Source organism: Pipra filicauda, unplaced genomic scaffold (genome assembly GCF_003945595.2).
Source record: "Pipra filicauda isolate LSUMZ 115617 unplaced genomic scaffold, ASM394559v2 scaffold35_size7292922_pilon, whole genome shotgun sequence".
NCBI classification, from domain to species: Eukaryota; Metazoa; Chordata; class Aves; order Passeriformes; family Pipridae; genus Pipra; species Pipra filicauda.
In genome coordinates, this window is record NW_024104487.1 from 3,972,877 (window position 1) to 3,991,440 (window position 18,564).

An 18,564-nucleotide genomic window follows, 5' to 3' on the forward strand; every position below is an offset into this window, starting at 1 on the left:
GTTACTGTGCCAAGTTATTTGATGTTACTACAATTCTTTGGAGAGAGAAATTACTGACTATGAAGTGTTAAGTAAAGAAAGATGAATGACATTTATGCTTATGTTGCGGCTTTGTCTTCTTATGTTCATAGCTTTTGCAAAATGAACCGAATTTGGTGTATCTTAAAATCTGTGTGTGTGCAACTGTTAAAGATTAGATCAGGTGTCTTGGGAACTTTAAGAGGACAGTAAAAAATAGAAATTAAAACAAAAGCCAGAACAAAAACTTTAAGGTAGCCATGCAGATCTCTCTCCCTGAAGAGTCTCAGAGAGTTTGTGAAGTTTGTAAACTTTTTAAAACATGTGGAATGGTTTTCTGTTCTATACCTGCATCCTCCCATTTTTTTTGTAACACCATTAAAATGATTGGGAGCTTGAGCAATGTAGAAATAGAATTTCTGTTATATCTGGTGTCATTATTTACACCACATGCTGTTTCCAATGTTTCCAATTAATAATAGCTTTCATATACAGAATAGATTTTGTTCTGAGCCATCTTTATAGAGGCTGAAGATTTTTCTCTGCTCTTCTTGTGGAGGAAAAATTCTTCTTCACTTTTTTTCCAACCATCACAGAGGAAAGCTCTACTTAAAAGCTGGGAATAATTGCTGTAGATTGATCTAAGCGAGTCTCATATGTTAGCAAGATAGCTGATTTTTGGAAATGTATTCACTGAATTTTCTGGGTACTGCAGATAAAAAGTAAAATTAGGCTATGCAATTTACTTAAATTGCAAAAACTTTTAGGCAGTTAACAGCCTAAAAGGGGGCCAGTCCATCCTCATAGCCTCCATCTTTTTATCAACTTTGCAGAACATGCCTCTAGTGTCCACAGTGAAGATTTCTGTAGTGATTAAAGCACTTAGTGTTCTCTCCTATTTACAGAATTAATATAAAAGTGATAGACTTTGATCCAGTTTTGAGAAGAGCATTATTTCATGCCTTACATATATTATGAAAGGGAGAGAGAAGTGAACAACATTCATGTTTGTGATGAATGATTCCTCTGGGGCATCCTTTCCTATATTATCTCTTTTTGTTGTGAAACAAGAGAAAAGACGTATATTCAGTGAAAAATATTAATGATTTGCAATCTGTCACCTAGGTAGTACTTCGGCTTCTGAAAATCTTGACCAGATTCAGGAACTCATCTGTTCCCTTCTTCTTTTCTTCCCTTAGCCTCTAGGAAGGGATATTTATTTTGTTGATGGAACTCTTAAGATAATTGTCGTAGGACATTATTTTACTATAATTACAGTCAGTCTTAATAAGTCTGACTTAAATCTGTGTTGAAAAAGCACTTTACAAGAACTGTCTGATTTGTAGGAAATTAATCTTGAAGGTCAGCAATAACTTTAAGATGAGATCTTTTGATGAAATTAAAATTACTCATCTTTGAAACTTTTCTAGATATGCTCCATTTTGATGGAACAGATACACTATAAGATGAAGACATTTGGCTTTTTCCTAGTGTAACTTTCAGATCATTTCAGTTGAAATGGATTTGGAATGTCTCTGGGGTTCAGGTTTAAATCTTTGTTAGGGAATAGTTTGAAGGAATTTATTGCAAATGCCTGTCATATTTTCAAGTGAAAATAACAGAAGTGACTTACAGAATATGTATGCTTCCCCCAGGTGGTGCAAAACTTTTATGTTTCAATAGAGGAAAATTGTCAAATTTTGTCTTGCCAAAACAAATGCATTTTTTAAGATTTAGCGTAGCCCTTCTAGAGCTTTTGTTCAGTACAGCTCCTGTGCGTATGAAGAGCCAAGGTTATATTTTCCTTATTTTGAGGGCTGAGTTGTCATTGTGATTCCTTTTTTTCCAAACATGACAGTGCTTTAAGCAGCTGACATTGTTCTGTTTCTGTGAAGCCTTCTGTTTAACTGGCATCCTTTCTTGCAAAATCTTCAGTGACACAGTGCAAAAGGGGTAAGTAATGGTGGCTGCTGCTCTTTCCTCCACTGTTAGTGTTAGGTGCAGGTACCATGGACATTTCACTGCTCGTTAAAAAGACTAGGGCACCTCTTCACTTGGTTGAAAGGATTTCTACATTTTTCTTATGTGTGTTTGAGTCCATGGTTGAGTCTTGCAAATCATAGATGTTACTACTCTAGAATCTTTAATTTAACCTGATGCCTTCAAATATGCAGTTGTTCAGTTATATGGCAGATACTGCCATTCTTCACTTATATGACATCATACTTTTCTGAACAAAGTCATCATTATGGAGATGAATGGAATAAAACTCTTGAATTTTAATTGTGAATTTTGGACTGTGGATATTTGTGAAACATCTGTTTAAGCGCAAAAGAGATCACTTAATATGAACATTTTGTGGAGCATAATTATGAAATAGATTAAGCAGATGAATTTGAAGTATTTCCACCTTAACTGAGAAAAACATACCAAAGAGAATCATTTCTATTCATCCAGTGATTCTGACTCTGAAGATGATGAACCCAGGAGGTTCCATGTAGAAATAAAACCTGTCCAGCCAAATAACAGCTCTCAATATACTATGCCTTCCTTGGATGAGTTAAAAGTATCTATAGGGAACATCACTCTTTCTCCAGCAATATCTGTAAGTTTTGTACCTTGTATTTTTAGTGTGTAGAAAAGGGGTAGAGAATCTGTAGTGTAAACATGTATTTTACTGTTCAGAATTTATTCTAGGTTTAATGATTCTTTTTTCTTGTGCACTAGGTTGTTTTTGGTACACTTCATTGCAATATAACATTATGTACTTCTCTTTTCTCAGATTTAGACTTTTCTTTCAGTCTTGTGAGTGCTCAGTTTTTGTCTTTGTGCAGTGGCCACCACAAGACACTTGAATACATCGTGGAATTAGCTGAGCATGTCTTTTAACATAATTTACTAATTTGTAATCAATAGTATACAAGTCTTCTAAAACAGATCATATAATGTGGATATATGTAACATTTACAGTGCAGCTTTATTGATGTATTCAATTCACCAAATAGTCCGTTATACCACAAGATGATAAATAGTATTAAAGTATGCTAGTACAACATTCAGATCAGAATAAGACTGGCTCTGATTTTAAGGAAAATAGTGTGCATAACATATTAAAATAATAATTTTTCTCTTTTTTCCCTCACCACATTTTGAAAGCAGAGGCACAGTCCTGTAAGTAGAGAATGGTTTTTTATTCCTGTTTTTAGTTAAAACCAAGTAAGTGTAGTACGTGAGGGGAGTTACTGAGAAAACATTAGGAATATTTCTTTTCATGTATACCGTGTGATATAGAAGCTGTTTAGTTTTACTGCCCCAGGCAGTAAAGAGATTTAATAATACTGCTCCCTTTGTCAGTTCTACAGTATTCATTGCTGCCTTTTCTTACTGGTGTGGCAGGTGTGCACTGGTTGCTCTGTCCTGGCTCATGTTCCATGGTTTTCTGCAAGCTCATAATGTTTTGCCTGACACTGAAAGCAGAGTATCTCACAGGAAGTTGAGTGGAAATAAGAACCCTGGGACTATTAACTGTTTTATTTTACAGTTAGTAGAAGAATTTATTCCTAATTATTTTTTCCTGTTTCAGGCACAAATGAATCAAAATTCATCCAGTAAGTGTGAATCTTTTAGTTTATGCTAGCTTTTTAACATAGAATGAAAGTAGATTTTTTTTTAATTGTTGAAGAAATAAGCTTCTTAAATAGTGGTATTTTAAGTGAAAAAAAAATATTTCCCTTGTCAGTTTTATATTCCTCTTCTTTATCTATATACTTGACTGTTCACTGTTGTGGGGACCAGACAAGCCTGTCTCTGACAGTGATGAGGTACACATCCAAAAGCCAAAGGGGGTACTCCATGGAAAAAACTCCTGTGCAGGTTCTTAAAACCCTTCCACCTGCTCAAGTTTAGTACGATTCACAAACCAGCAAAGCATGGTGTCTCTATTTGTATGATATAAAATATGGCCATAGAGGTAGAGGACAGAGCATTCTATCCTTTAGGGTTTTTTCAGTGGGAAACCAGGACAAATTTGCTAAAGAACAGTATTGATGTAAACAGTAAAGCAGTATAATTCAAGGAAGAAATTTCAAGTGAACAACACTTCCTCAAAAACTGAAATGCTCTGGGTAGTCTTTTATTTCAGGAGTATCTAAACTTAAACTTTCAGAAATAATGTATTTTCTTTTTTCCATTTTAATATTTCATTTTGAACTGCCAACATTAATATTTACTGTCTTTTTATAACAAAACTGAAATTTTTATTTTATAGTTTCACACTTTTGGTGATAATACTGTATGCTTTTCTTAGGTGAAGAGTTAACAAAATCAAAGCTTTCTGCTCCATCTAATGAGTAAGTTAAAATTTAAAATTCTGTCAAATGCAATTTTTCAGGAATTTGATCTTATTTTTCTTATACTCAGAAACTCATTAGAAATAACAGCTGACTCCTATTTGAAGTTGGTCATCTATTGCATTATAAGACTTAAGAATGAATTATGTAACCATGGAGATTTCTGTTGACTTGTTTACCCCTTTTAATACATTTGCTTTATTGTGATCTGTCTCAGTTGATATTTATAATTACATGATTGTGCAAGGTTTTTTTTATTAAATTCTCAGTTTTTAAATAAGACATATTGTTTTTATTCTACAGTGTTCCATGGTAAAGAGTTTAAGATTGCAACCTCCAAGTTGCATCCATTCCTTATATGTATATATACTGAAATAAATGGATTTGAAGATGAAGGTCCTTGAAAATGACAGTCATTTAACTGATATCATGAAGTATGCCCACACAGAAACTCACAGCAAGGTGTCAGCTCAGATAGTCTCCTTATGTGTGACTCAGTTCTTTGACCTGCAGTTTGTAATTTTTTTTCCTTTTAGATGCAAAGAATAACCAATATGGACGAAGAGATCAAATGTTTTTATCGTATTATTGAGGGACTTTTTACAAGGGCATGTAATGATAGAACAAGGGAAAATGGCTTTAAACTAAGAGTAGGTTTATATTAGATATTAGGAAGAAATTCTTTTCTGTGAGGGTGGTAAGGCACTGCAACAGGTTGCCCAGAGACGTTGTGAATGCCCCATCCCTGAAGTGTTCAAGGCCAGGTTGGATGGGGCTCTGAGCAACCTGGTCTAGTGGTTAGGTGTCCCTGGCCAGGTTAGGGTGGTTGGAACAACGTTTTTAAGGATCCCTTCTAACCCAAACCATTCTGTGATTATTATCTTTATTACATTATCAAACTACTGAAGTTGATTTGATTTTTATGAATGCATACATTTTTCATTTATATTCCAATTGTAACTCTTAACACAGAAAGGGGAACAGTGACCTCCTGGCATGGGATCCACTCTTCAGCAGTTCTCTTGAATCTTCCTCTTCAGTTTCCTTGGCATCCTCATCCTCCTCAGGTAAAATATTTAATAGTAAATAATTTTTTCTCTATATACTTGAGGATGTTCTGGTGTTGGTTTTTTAGTTATTGCAAGAGGACATACTTTGACTATAAAATGAAAGAATTTTATAAAGCAGTATACTACCTTAGAAGTGTTACACAACTGAGGATACAAGGCTTTCAAGCTAGAGAGCAAGATGCAAGAGGGAGTGCTTGAGACCTTAGGAAAATTCTCTCTTTCTTCTGTCCTTTCTTACTTTCCAAAAAATTGCTTACCATGTAGAATGTAGTCCTTTTATGTTCTACTGGTAGAGCTGGGAGATTAAATGGAGCCTGTTGCAGCAACTGTGAGACATGCTGACCTTGCACAAGGAATAGGGATGAGTTTCTTCTTTTCAGGAAAGTTGATTGAGCTGTGTAATATAAAGGCATTGCACAGCTTTGCTGTGAGGAATTTGTTTCCTGTAGTTAACAATGATTGTTAGATGTGCATAATCCAGGGGCAGATGGATAAAAATGGCAGGACTGAGACATGAATTAAGGTGAGATCCTGAGAGCAAGGGTACTGGGAAGAAAAGGATGGTCCGTGGAGTGTGGGAAGTGGAGTGTAAGGGCTTATCTTGCATGGGCATTTTGGGGTGTAGGATATTAGTGTGGGCAGAACACTGGCAGGCTTTCCTGAAACTTGGTCTTTGCAAAAAATAGTTCCATAGTTCTTTTCCATCTACCTACTATGTATCTATTTCCCAACCTTTGCTTTCTTAATGTAGACACCTATTTCCTCCCACATGCCTGAGAAAGGAAGTATGTTCACTGATTATTTTTTTTAACTAGGTATTCATTCTCAAAAAAACCATAATAGACCTCCCTTCTTTTTTCACGATTATGGCTTTCTAGCTGTTTTCCTCTGTGCTTGATCATACTTGAAGATCAGATTGAAGAACAGTAAAGAAAAATACATGTATCAATAGGAGAATTATGAAAAACTGGTGTTAATTCTTGGCTTTAGTAGCGTTCTTTTAGCAAAAATCCGTATCGCTATGTAACTCTTTGGATTTTCAGTAGAACTTAGTCTTTCACTACAAATTCTTGTCCCTTATAAGTTATGGTCTTAACAAATCTGGCTTATAGAATTCATTAGATTGTCTCATTCTCACTTAGGTAACTGGTTAATAGTATTGCCTAGTGAATCCACATGTGTGATAACACATCTAAGAATAAATTATATAGAGACAGATATTATTGGATATTCAGAAAAGAAATTATGCTTTATCAAAATAGTCTGTTTTGCTAGCTTTGATCTGGTGTTGCAATCTGCAGAGAAAGGCAGAGAGTACTTAATTTATTGTGCTGGTGGTTGCTGCTGTATTCAGTGTTTATTGCTGTGCCAGGATGGGAAGTCAGAGCAGGTTAGGACATCTTCATACAGTCCCTCCTGGCAGCAGAACTGTGGAGGAAGGTAGTCTCTGTCTGATGAATAGTGACAGAGATCTGTTACATCCTCTGTAGCCGTATCTGGCAGGGAGTCATCTACCCTAGTCCTCATACCCATGAGCCTTATGCACAGAGCCCTAGGCTTCACTGAACCTGATGGAATACTGTGTCCTGTGGACATAAGTCAAGTTTAGATACATCTGTGCCTTTGCAAACTTTATCTATTAAATAATTATTTCAAGGATTGTTGTTCTAGGACTTAACTAGGTATTTAGCCTTGTGAAATAATCTGTAGAGTTAAGTAGAAAGTAAGTGTTCTCAAGTATAACAAATTACTAATATATTTGGGGAAAAAACAACTGGATCTATGTATTGGTTAAATAGAGTTCAAATGCTTACTAAGCTGCAACTTAGTTCTAAAGACTTTTGAAAAATACACAACTTTGATCTGATTGTATTTTCCTTTAAATCCATGTTTTATCTTCAACTTGAAGATTCATGTAAGTAAGCTGATGCTTAAAACTTTGAAAATCTCAATCCAACACTTACATAAATTAGTTTTTTTGAATACATCATATCTGTATATAATGATATAGCATGCCTCACAGAGAACTTTATTTTTTTTACTGTTTAAACATTTGTTTAGCTATTGTTTCATAACTGTGTTAATCATTGAACACTCAAACTACCATGGCATTTGAGCAGACAGTGGTTTATGCAGCACAGAAGTTGTCTTTGGTCATCCATGAATAATCCTGCTTTATTACAAGCTTAAGATAACTTTGTTATCTTGAACAAACACAACAGACATTTTTTTAGCCAGCTCTTGATAATGTAAAAATGCTTCTTTTTCATTTTCTTCCTTATTTTCATCTCTATGTATTTTTAATATAGTTTTTAACATTTCCACGTTGTCTTTTAATAGGATTTATTGTAGTGTTTTAAAGCCTTTGAATAATATTTAAAGTATCTCTTAGAGAGGGAAAACTGTGTTAAAACTCTAAAGTTTACGTGGACTTAGAGAATGTACTTGTTCATGGCAAAATGGCCGTGGTCCTGTAGAGAGGACAATTGTACTTTTGATCTGAACTTTTAAATGTATTTCTCTTTTTTCATTTCCTATGTCACTGCTGTTGCTCGTCACTCTGCTGTTGCTCCTCGCTCTGCCAATCTGCAAGATGTTGAGAATTGCCTAACCTTGCATTTTCTGCTTCTATTGTCATCTCATGCAACAGGCAACAGCAAGTGCAAGGAATACTTGTGGAAAACTCATTTTTTCAGCAGTCTGAAGACAGTAGGATGAGAAAGGAAAAACCTGGGGTGTATGATCCCTCATCTATATTGTTACTCATTAGACACAGGTTGATACAGACAGAATAAATATCTCAGACCGGATCATGTAACTGCATTGTCTTGACTCACCTGAAAGCCAGTTCTGTTGGGCCTTTCTTTTACAAGTGTTAGGGCTAAGAGGACCAAAATGTTTGGAATGAACAGGATAGATTTAATTAAATAACTCTGAAAGAAAATGAAAAGAGAAAGATGTAGAGAGGAACCAAAAATGGATTAGGATGCAAGAAGGAAAAGACAAAGATGAGAGAAAATTAAATCACAGCAGGGGGGAAGTAAGAGGAATAAAGGAAATTGTGAGAAGCAGAGCCTTAAATGAAGAGATAGACAATAAAGTCTTTTTTATGTGCTCGAAAATGGAAAGTGACATGGTTGGCAGTATGCATAAAGTACATGTGATATGTCACTAGCGCTTTTTTTCTTTTATTTGTAAGTGGGGGGATTTTCAGCCCAGTAGAGCAATTGCTTTTCATACTGGCTAGTAATCCTCCTGCAGTGGGTATTGAATACTTTTTTGAATATTGAAAGTTTTATCTTTTCAGTATGGTTCCTAGTTTCGATTCTTCCTTTTTCCTTCAGCTACCCTAAAAGAGCACAGTAGGAGCTCCTCCTCATCTACCACTGATTTGGCTGGGTGTAGAGTTTCTCAGTCTTTGCTTGGACACCAGACAGATTCAGGGTCTACGAGCCCATCCTCACCAGACTTTACCATTAGCACTTCGTGCAAATCTAGTGTTACAGCGGCACCGTCAGGGAGTACCAATACTTTATCCTGTGTTTCACGGTCTCAGAGTCAGTGGATTTCCTTTGCTGATGAACTTCTTACAATTAGACACACAAACACAGATGAGAAGGAACCCCAAAGATTGCATTTTAAAACTGAAAATGCCTGCCTTGCCTCTTCTGCTTGGCTTGAGAATTCTGCCAACAGCTGTGCTTCTGAGGATCAAAGAGACCTTTTCAGTAACACTATATGCCATGAACAATTATTCATTGAAAAAACTGGCACTGCTGCTGAAATATCTTCCGCATCATCTTCAACATTACTGGACTATAGTTTAGTGTCCTCTTGTGCTCGTACAAATAAGGGTATGACAAGCATGCGTTCTGTACTGCTCTTTGCTAATAACTGACTACAAAAAGCGAGCTTTGGACTCATTTTTCTTTTTGTTATTATTGCTCACCTGATGCTAAAATTAACACGTCTTCTTACTTAGAATGTACTAAACTGCTTGCTAGCACCAATTTCCTTGAAAGTTTAATAAATAAATAATAAAGTAAATATTCAGCTTGAAACAAGAAGAAAACTCAAATTATTCATTTAAAGGCATTGCTTTCACTTAACTATGCAGTATTGCTTTTCTAGAAATGCGATTGTGTTTTTGTGGGATGTTAGACAGTAGTGAGATCTCAAAGATTTAAGTAATTGAATTTGCAAAACCAATTATTTTTACATACAAACCCCCACGACTGCTTGGTATAAAGTCACTTGTGAGCAATGGGAAAGCCCATGGCACTATTTTAAAAGCACTTAATGCTAAATCTTAGACCATGGCACTTGTAAAATAGGAGCTTCTAGTCAAAACATCACTTCCAGTTATTCTCTTCAAGTGAGTAAGTATTTATGTTCGGTGTGATCTTTTAATACTTATTTTCTTAAATTTGCTTTCTTCCAGCGAGGCCCACCACTCCTCTTTCTGTAGGCACCATTGTACCCCCTCCAAGGCCTGCTTCAAGACCAAAGCTGACTACTGGGAAACTTAGTGGGATTAATGAAATAGTATGTATTGATTGGTTTTGGTTTTTTTTTGTTTTGTTTTTGGTTTGTTTTTTTTTTTGTTGTTGTTGTTCTCCATTGTGACTTGATTTCCAATACACCGTTTATTTACACTGTTACTCTGTAAGTGGAGTCACTTTCTAGCCAATGTTCTAAGAATCACATAAGCGGATTTTCAACATCACCAGATAGGCATGGAAATTATGACAATTGTGTTACTAGAACAGGTAATCCTTAACAGAAATACAGAGGTCCAAAACATAATTTTTGCATCAGCTGAATGTTTTTAATTGAGCAAATCAATAATTTGTTAATGAAAGGATGGCACATGCATAAGACTGAAATTTTCAAAATGTGAAATACTAGCAAAGTTATTTACAAAGCTCCATTGATTTAGGGATACCATCAATGCTTTGGGGAATGAGTGGTATTGAGTAGATCTTTATCAGTCATGTGTTGACAAAAGTAGCCCTGCTGTGACTTCTCCCTGCCCTTGGTGCTGAGAGGGGAGGTGGCAGATCACAGCAGTTGCCCATCAGGATAGTGAGAGATTGCATGCTGCCTGCATCTGCTCACTGCCTGCAGTGCAGGTTCACCTGCCAGTAAGGAATGTGGTAAAGAATGCAGATACCCAAACAGCCTATCAAACCAGGCCATACTTAATTTCCTCTGTGATTAGTATTCTGTGTGTTTCACTTGACTTACTGACTTGGAAAAATGTTCCTGTGGTAAGATCCTCTTATTATATTTCAAAGTAGCAAGGTGTAAGGATAGGTACAATTTCGGAAGAATTCGTAACGGCAAGCTAGAACTCATTTCACTAAGGAAGACTGCAAAATGCCTTCTCAAAAGGATTAATTTTTTTTTCCCTTCTGCAGTCAGAGAGAGTTGCAGAGGGAGAGCTGTGTTATCTCTTTCTGCTATGCTGGAGAGAGTTAACCCTCACAAACATGTACGAGGCCCCAGCAGCCCAGAGAAGGCAGGAAGGACAGGGAGGAGAAGACAAAAAAGCCCTGGAGAGGGTGAGGCCTTCCCGTTTCTCCCAGTGCTTCTACAGTACTGTGAGGTTTTTATAAGTTTTTCATGTTCTGGCCTTCTAAATAAACTTTTTGAATTCATTCCACTGCCTTGGCATTTCTGGGGATACCTGCATATCCTACTTTACACAGGGTACTGTCACCTAATTCTTTTTATAAATAAAATTTTTATCTCATGCTTTGACAAAACTAAAACATTTTCAAACTGTTTTGCTTTTCTGTAGGGTCAGAATAGGGTTCATTTGGAGATTCTATTCTCATTCCAATATAAAACGGGAGTAATTCCTCTCAATCCAAGGAATCAGTTCTTCATGTCATCATTATTAAATAAAAGAATTTATCGGGTAGCGTTCTGCTGTAAAGTATGATCCTGCACAAAGCTACATTCATTTTATACTGTTTTAGAAATTGACTATTATCTGGATACAAGTGGGAGATTGTCAGTTGTCTTCATTATGTGTCAACTCCTTTTACAATTCCCATAGTCTATCAAAGTCGCATACCCAGCAATAAGTGCAATAAAATGGGGTGGGGAGGAGTGGGGGGTGAAGAGTTACTGCGACATCCCACCCATAAGGAGAAGGAAGCACCCAAGATTCATAAATGCTTGTGGTTGAAAGAAACAAAAAAGTCAGAGGGTCCACAAAAACTCACAAAGCTTTATTATTAATTATACATTTGTCATTGAAATTGGTGTGTTGGTCCCTGACTTACCATACAAGCATCTGGCAATGGGCTTTGGATAAAGGGATAAGATAAAAAGATAGAAAGGAAGACATTAAGTAAAGAGGAAGAGAGAGAAACAAAGAGAGAAAAAAGAGATCGCCAGTCCTGGTTCCAGTGTCAGTCCAGCCAATGGGATGTCTAGGTTCATGGGAGCACCACCTGGGCTTCGTGGGGGTACCTTTTTTATAGATGTTTCCCCTCCCTGAAGACAGGTTTCTCACTTTCTGTGCAAATTAGTTATCATAGGCAGTCTGTTCTTTCAGATCTCTCTGGAAATGGGTCGGAGGGCTTCATAAGTCTTGGATGGTCTTGATCCCCCCCTGCAGTCCACGCCCACTTCTCAGCCTCATTCCTGCACTTGTGTGGTACTACATTGTGCTTATCTCCAGGAAACAGAGCAAAGATGTTTGTCCCAGAAGAGTACTGTCCTACCTCCACATGACCCCTTCTCCAGCCACATCTTGTTCTTTCTCATGGAGTTATTACTAACAATGCTCGATTATTACTGACAGTCCTGGTCTGTTGTTACCAACAATCCTTGGTTGGCTCCACAGCCATCCAGCTATCGGTGTTTTAGACATACACATTAGTCCCTTATCTTCTGGGATTCTTCAGTTACTCTGCCCAAATGATGCTTCAGGGTTTTCAGTACCTTTCAGATAGGTTAATCCCAATATCATCATTAGTTAAATACCTTAACACTTCAGTGAATCATAAAACCATCCAGAGATCTAGAATGGAAGAGACTTTAAGTTCCCTAGGCCAACTTGCTTAAAGAAGGGCTGACTTCAAAATTGCATCAGATTGCTTAGGCACATGCTGAGTTTTAAAAATCTTGAGTGGGAGATTTTACAATCTGCCAATATGGCAACCTGTCCCAGGATTTAACTACAAGGTTGCAAGAAAGAATTTTTCCCAAAGTCCAGCTGAAATTTCCTTTGCTATAGCTCTTGCATCTCTTAGAAGAGCCTGAATGTGATTTCTTTGTGTACCTGCTTTTGCCTAATGAGAGACTACTAATAGTTCCCTCCTTAGGTTTCTGTTCTTCAGGCTGAACAAACCCTGGTCCTTCAGCCTGTTCCTCTCTCTCCTGTACTCCAGTCACAACTATTTTAGTAGCCTTCTGCTGGTCTTACTTCCAATTCATTAGTAGCTCTGCTTTAGCTTTCTAAATCCATGTTCACTGTGGACATGCAAAGTAGTCTGTAGTCTTAGGTTCTAATACTGTGTTATATCACTACTATTGACAGGCTGCTAAATAATCAAATATATTAGACTTGACTACTCCATCAAAAAATTTATAATCTATGAAATAATGGAATTCATTCCAATGGAAAATGTGGGTTCTCTGTTTTACACTTAAAACTAAGGTAGATAAAACATTAAAGGAACTATGTTGAGAAACATTATGAAATTGATTGGGGCATGAAATTAAGAACTTTTCTATTTATAGTCCTTTTTTTGTCTCTTTAAAACCACTTTGTGTCATATTCTTGTAATCTCTTTTGTTCAGCCTAGGCCATTCAGCCCTCCATTGACCTCTAACTCAAGTCCACCTCCAGCAGCTCCTTTGGCACGTGCAGAGAGCATTTCTTCTATATCCTCTTCTGCTTCTCTCAGTGCAGCAAACACACCTACAGTTGGTAAGTTTAATTAACCATTTTATCTTATTTTAGAAATAGGATAACTCTACTACTGGGTTGCACCTGTTAGGAAAACCGTTTGTTGAGGTTTGTTTTTTCATATGCAAGTCTAGGTACTTCAAGCATCCTTTGCAATACTTGCTTCTAAATGACATTGAGAGACATGAAAGTGGATTCAATTAGATTAGACCATAGATCCAATTATAACATGTTCTTTAGAAAAATATTGTTTGGAACTGATATTCCATTAATTCCTATTTGGTATGCTGTATATCCATCAAGTACAACATGTTATCATGTATTTTTTCAGAAGATGTTATTATAATAGGTGCAGAAATATTTTGGGATGCTGAAAAATTTGAATGAATGTAAAGGTTCATAAAAGTGAGTTCTTTTATACTCTTTTAATTTAATTTGTTGTCCTGTAATTCCAGTTCCCAAAAAATTAATCTAATGCATCTTTTTCTTCAAGTTGGTTAAGTATATAAGCTAAACAGAGGTGTTTAGTAAAAATAAAACAAACAACTAAGCAAAAAAGACTAAGATGAAAAGCTAATTCATCTTCATGCGTTGACACTATTTTCAGAAGCTTTTCTCTTGTTTTTAAAGGATAGTCCTTCCGTTTTGATATTTGGTTCCAACAAATGAAAAAGAGATACATAGAGGTCTTTTTTAGTTAGAGGGTTTTTTGTTAGGTTGGGGGGCAGTGGGGTTTAAAACATTTTAGCTTGTTTATGTAGTAGAATTGAATTGTTTCATTCCTGAACACTATTACCTCTTTAGTCCCAAGTTAAATAAGATTATCAAGTTATTGTTCAGTTCTCTGTGAATGTTACTGATGCCAAGGATTCCTCACTCAGACTTAGCAGCTCAGGAGAGCATTTTTTCAGCTTCCAGTGGGAGTTGTGCACTGAAATCAATGCAGCTGTTTCCACCTTGTGCAGGAGCAAAGCTACTAAGTTCTGCCCAACCTTAGCTCCTACAGTTTACTGTACACCAGTTTCACAAATGCTGAGAAGCATCACAGAAAGACAACTGATATTTTGGTTGCCAAGTCCATCCAGGCTCACATCCTCAGGCCTCAGCTCTGGTGCCAAGGAACCAAAAATTTGTGGCAGGAGCATCAATATCCCCAGCTCTCAGTGTGTGCATGTTGTTGGAGACAGTGACAGAGTGAAATCATGAGGTGAGGGAGGAGGTAAGGAGGTGTGTGCTGACACCGAGGTTTGACATGGTTATTAATCTGGACTAGGAAAAATAAATAAGGCCTGTTTCATCTGCACTGACTGTGTGAAAAAGTCCTGGAAAAAGAGGAAGGTCAGTGCAGAGAGCTGAAAGACTTTGGGGCATGAGAATATACTCTGAAATACTGTATGTATTCTTTTGACTTTTGCACAGTCCAGTGTTTCCTGTACCCCATTTGTCCTGAATAATGGGGAGTTGACTCTTATTGTCTTTATCCAAGAGAACTTTAAGGCATGCATAACTGAGTGTTTCTTTTATGCTTTAACCTTAATTTAATTTGTGAAGTATTTTTTTAATAAATTAATTTTTAACATCTATTTTTGCTTGAAATATTTTGTTTTCTTGCAATGTTTTGTTTCATTTAAATGTAATAGAGGATGATCTTTTGATTCGAAATCCTCCTACAATTGAAAAGCTTAGTGGGACACCACCAGGTATTGTACTCAAAGCAGATTTATGTCTCAACTAATCATCCTAATTCACTACATCTAATAAAATTGTATTTCTTTTGAAACAAGTTTCTCTAGATGGTATCTGGCAGATACAAATGGCTTGAAGTCTCAACTACTTAACAAGTTATATGTTTCTCAAATCACCGAAACTCGATATAACCACTTTTATATAATATAATCTTCTGCCTATCCCCTTCCCTGCTCCGCAGACAAGCTGAAACTTGGCCTTGCTTCTTCAGTTTGTCATTACTACTTTCTTTCAAGTAAAATGAATATATTTTTAACTTGACAATCCTTATTCTCATAACACAAGTAGGTAAAAATGTCTGTATATTTACATAGAATACAAATCTTTGAATATAGACATAATAAAGGTAACACTTTCTTAAAATAAATTTTATTTTCATAACAGCTGTTTAGCCAATATTAAAATTGTCTGAATCTTTTTTCCTAAACTTAATTAAAACCATTTGATCAGGTTTATTCATTTGCCCTTTTTATGACCAGTAATGCAGTCTTTTGCTCTGTAATTTTGGTCTGCACCTTGAGTGTGTCAATGCAACCATTTGTATAGTTGTGTCACTAGCTCTTATGTCAGCACAACTCAGGGGCTGGTAATGGTGGTCAGGCTGAGGTAGGTGTCAGGGCGTTTAAGCCAACTTTTCTGTCATTGCCGAAGGTGGTAGAACTGGAACTTTGCACTGGGCTTCAGCCTAAGCTGGAGCCATGACACCTGGGTGCACCTCTGTGATATCCTGTTCCTCTGAGACCTCACAGCAGACATGGAAGACCCTGAAGCTGGATATTGCTGCACTGAATTGTATTTTCAGCAGCAAGGCAACAAAAGGATGACTTCCAGAGTTAGATTAAGCAGTTATGTTTGTTTTATAGAATGGAATGATAGAATCATGAAGGTTGGAAAAATCCCCCAAGATCATCAACCATTGACCAATCACTACCATGCTAATTAAACCGTAGTACTAAGTGCTCCAGTTGTTTCTTGAACACCTCCAGGGACAGTGACTCCACTACCTCCATGGGCAGCCCATTCTAAGTGGAGAAATTCTTCCTGATGTCCAACCTGAACCTCCCCTGGCACAGCTTAAGGCCATATCCTCTTATTCTGTCAGTAGTTTCCTGTGAGATGAGGCTGACTCACACCCTTGCTCCTTTCAGGTCACTGTAGAGAGTAATAAGGTCTCCTCTGAGCCTGTTTTTCTCCAGGCTGAACAACTCCAGCTCCTTCAGCTGCTCCTCATAGGACTTACTCTCTAGACCCTTCAGAAGGGCTCTGTTGCCCTTCTCTGGACACACTCCAGCACCTCAATGTCCTTCTGGGAGTGAGGGGTCCAGAACTGGACACGGTGTTCAAGGTGCAGCCTCACCAGTGCTGAGTACAGGGGGACAATCACTGCCCTGGCCCTGCTGGACACACTATTGCTGATACAGGCCAGGATGTCACTGGCCTTCTCGGCCATCTGGGCACACTGCTGGCTCATGGTCAGCCACTGTGGACCAGCACCCCTGGGTCCTTTTCTGCCAGACAGCTTTCCAGCCACTCTTCACCCAGCCTGGGTTTGTTGTGACCCAAAGGCAAGAGCTGGCACTTGGCCGTATTGAATTTATAGCAATTTATTTCTTTCCATTTATTGGTTTTTAGGAGAATGCATAGATTTTTATGAATCAAAGAGTGACCAACAGTGGAAACAGAGCACGTAAAAGAGAAGATATCTCATTTGTAATCCCCAAAATAGAACTCAGAGAAATATGTATTTGCCGTAGTGTTTCCTAAAAAAAAGTAAAAGCAATGTTAGTATTTCTAATGAATTTCACTCTTCAGTCAAGAAAACAGTATTTGTCTTTTACCAATAGGAATAATAATTGATATATCTGCATTACTTGCATGATATTCAAATATCAATATAAAAATGTACACAAGGCCATTATGTAAAAGATTTTAAAATAATTTATACTCCTGTATGCAAGGTAATCCTATCTACTCTGCAATTGTTTGTTGTTCCTTTTTAAATTGGGGGAAAAAGACAATAGAATAGCTCAGCAACTGTATTACTACCTTCATTGAGTGCATATTTTGGCTTTAGTGAAGAATAATTCTGGAGTTCAGTATTTCATCAAACAGAACTTCTAGTGATGGATAACTCATTATTTTATTGCATGTTTGCTTCTTGAAATAATGATTTCTGGAATCACAACTTTTATTGGTCATTTTCAAGGAGAGAAAAAACTTTGGAAACATGATCCATGTATTGTCTAACCTACTGTTCACATTGAGAAAAACTAAATAAATCTGTTTTGTAGCCAGCATCATAATAGTTCATTCTTCTAAGAATTTTTGGTTTTCAGCAGCTGTGACTAAATCTTTTTGATCTAAAGAGGCCTAAATGTTGCACAAATGTTTTCATGCTGCTGAGAAGTATTCTGAACATTTTACTGTCTTAGGCAAGAAATTGTGATGTATGAGAGTGAGGTATGAGGTAGAATTAGACCAACTTCTGTCTTTTGCTCTCTTTTTGTTACTACTTCATTTACTTATCTCTGAATTTAAGGTTTAATATGAGATATTAGTTCCTCTGTGAAGAACAAGGTCACACCTTACTTTTTGCTTCTGAAAGAGCTCAGGAAGGACAGCCACTATTTTAAAGTAAATAAGTTTAATTTGCCATGAGCAGTATTATATAGAAGCATTTTGTTTCTGCTTATTTCTCAATTTGCTTATGAAAAGATGAAGATTGTGCCTCCTTTGTGGTAGATAATACTGTGTGGTACAGGCCACTTCAGCAGTGGGACAAAAAAAAATTAGTAAGATGCTCTCTACTACACTGCTTCACTAATGAAAAAGACAAAACTTCCAATATTGTCTTTTATATTCAGTACACCTGTAGAAAATTTGTGAAAAATAAAATCCAGTGACAACCTATTTCATCAGTTGTTTATACAACAAATTATTTCAAAATGCCTTAGCATGAGATCTGAGTTGATTTTTGCATTTCTGTATTGGAATTGTGTTGTATTGGCACAAGAAAAAAAAAAAAGACTTCTCCAACAATTTCTACTTGGGAATTGTAATGTTTATTGGCTGAAAAAGTTAAAAGAATGTTCAACAGTTCACTTATGTGGTGTAATATTGATGTATTTGCATTCAAGTTCATTCTTGTTGTAAGTAAATTCTTTGCATTTCTATGACCATTTTATCATACATTTTTCCATACAAAAAGCATACAGTAGGGGTTTTTTTTAAAGCATTCTAGTCAATGTCTTATTTCCTTTGGGTCTGTTGACTTCACTTTCACCAGTGGCCATTTTAATGCAGTGTTCCTCTGCCTCATATCTATTTCCTTGTGTCTGTCTACATAATCTACTGATAGCCCTGTGTTCCTGATTGTACAATTGTACTGTACTATTTTTATGTATTTCTACATACTTTTCAAGTAATACTTCAGATGCTACTGTGACCTTGATGG

General features: G+C 36.6%; 1 protein-coding gene across 3 annotated transcripts in view; it reads left to right on the top strand.

Moving 5' to 3' along the window:
* The window catches only part of FCHO2 (FCH and mu domain containing endocytic adaptor 2), an 82,045-nt gene that overhangs the window by 50,991 nt on the left and 12,490 nt on the right, over positions 1 to 18,564 (top strand). The window contains exons 13-19 of one of the 3 annotated variants that reach the window (XM_027709761.2): positions 2,445 to 2,623; positions 3,175 to 3,189; positions 3,602 to 3,626; positions 4,325 to 4,367; positions 5,340 to 5,434; positions 9,879 to 9,982; positions 13,256 to 13,385. In XM_027709761.2, the coding sequence (XP_027565562.1) occupies positions 2,445 to 2,623; positions 3,175 to 3,189; positions 3,602 to 3,626; positions 4,325 to 4,367; positions 5,340 to 5,434; positions 9,879 to 9,982; positions 13,256 to 13,385 (591 nt within the window). The remainder of the gene's footprint in view (positions 1 to 2,444; positions 2,624 to 3,174; positions 3,190 to 3,601; positions 3,627 to 4,324; positions 4,368 to 5,339; positions 5,435 to 9,878; positions 9,983 to 13,255; positions 13,386 to 18,564) is intronic. The other 2 variants (XM_027709762.2, XM_039384549.1) reach the window with 2 other exon arrangements.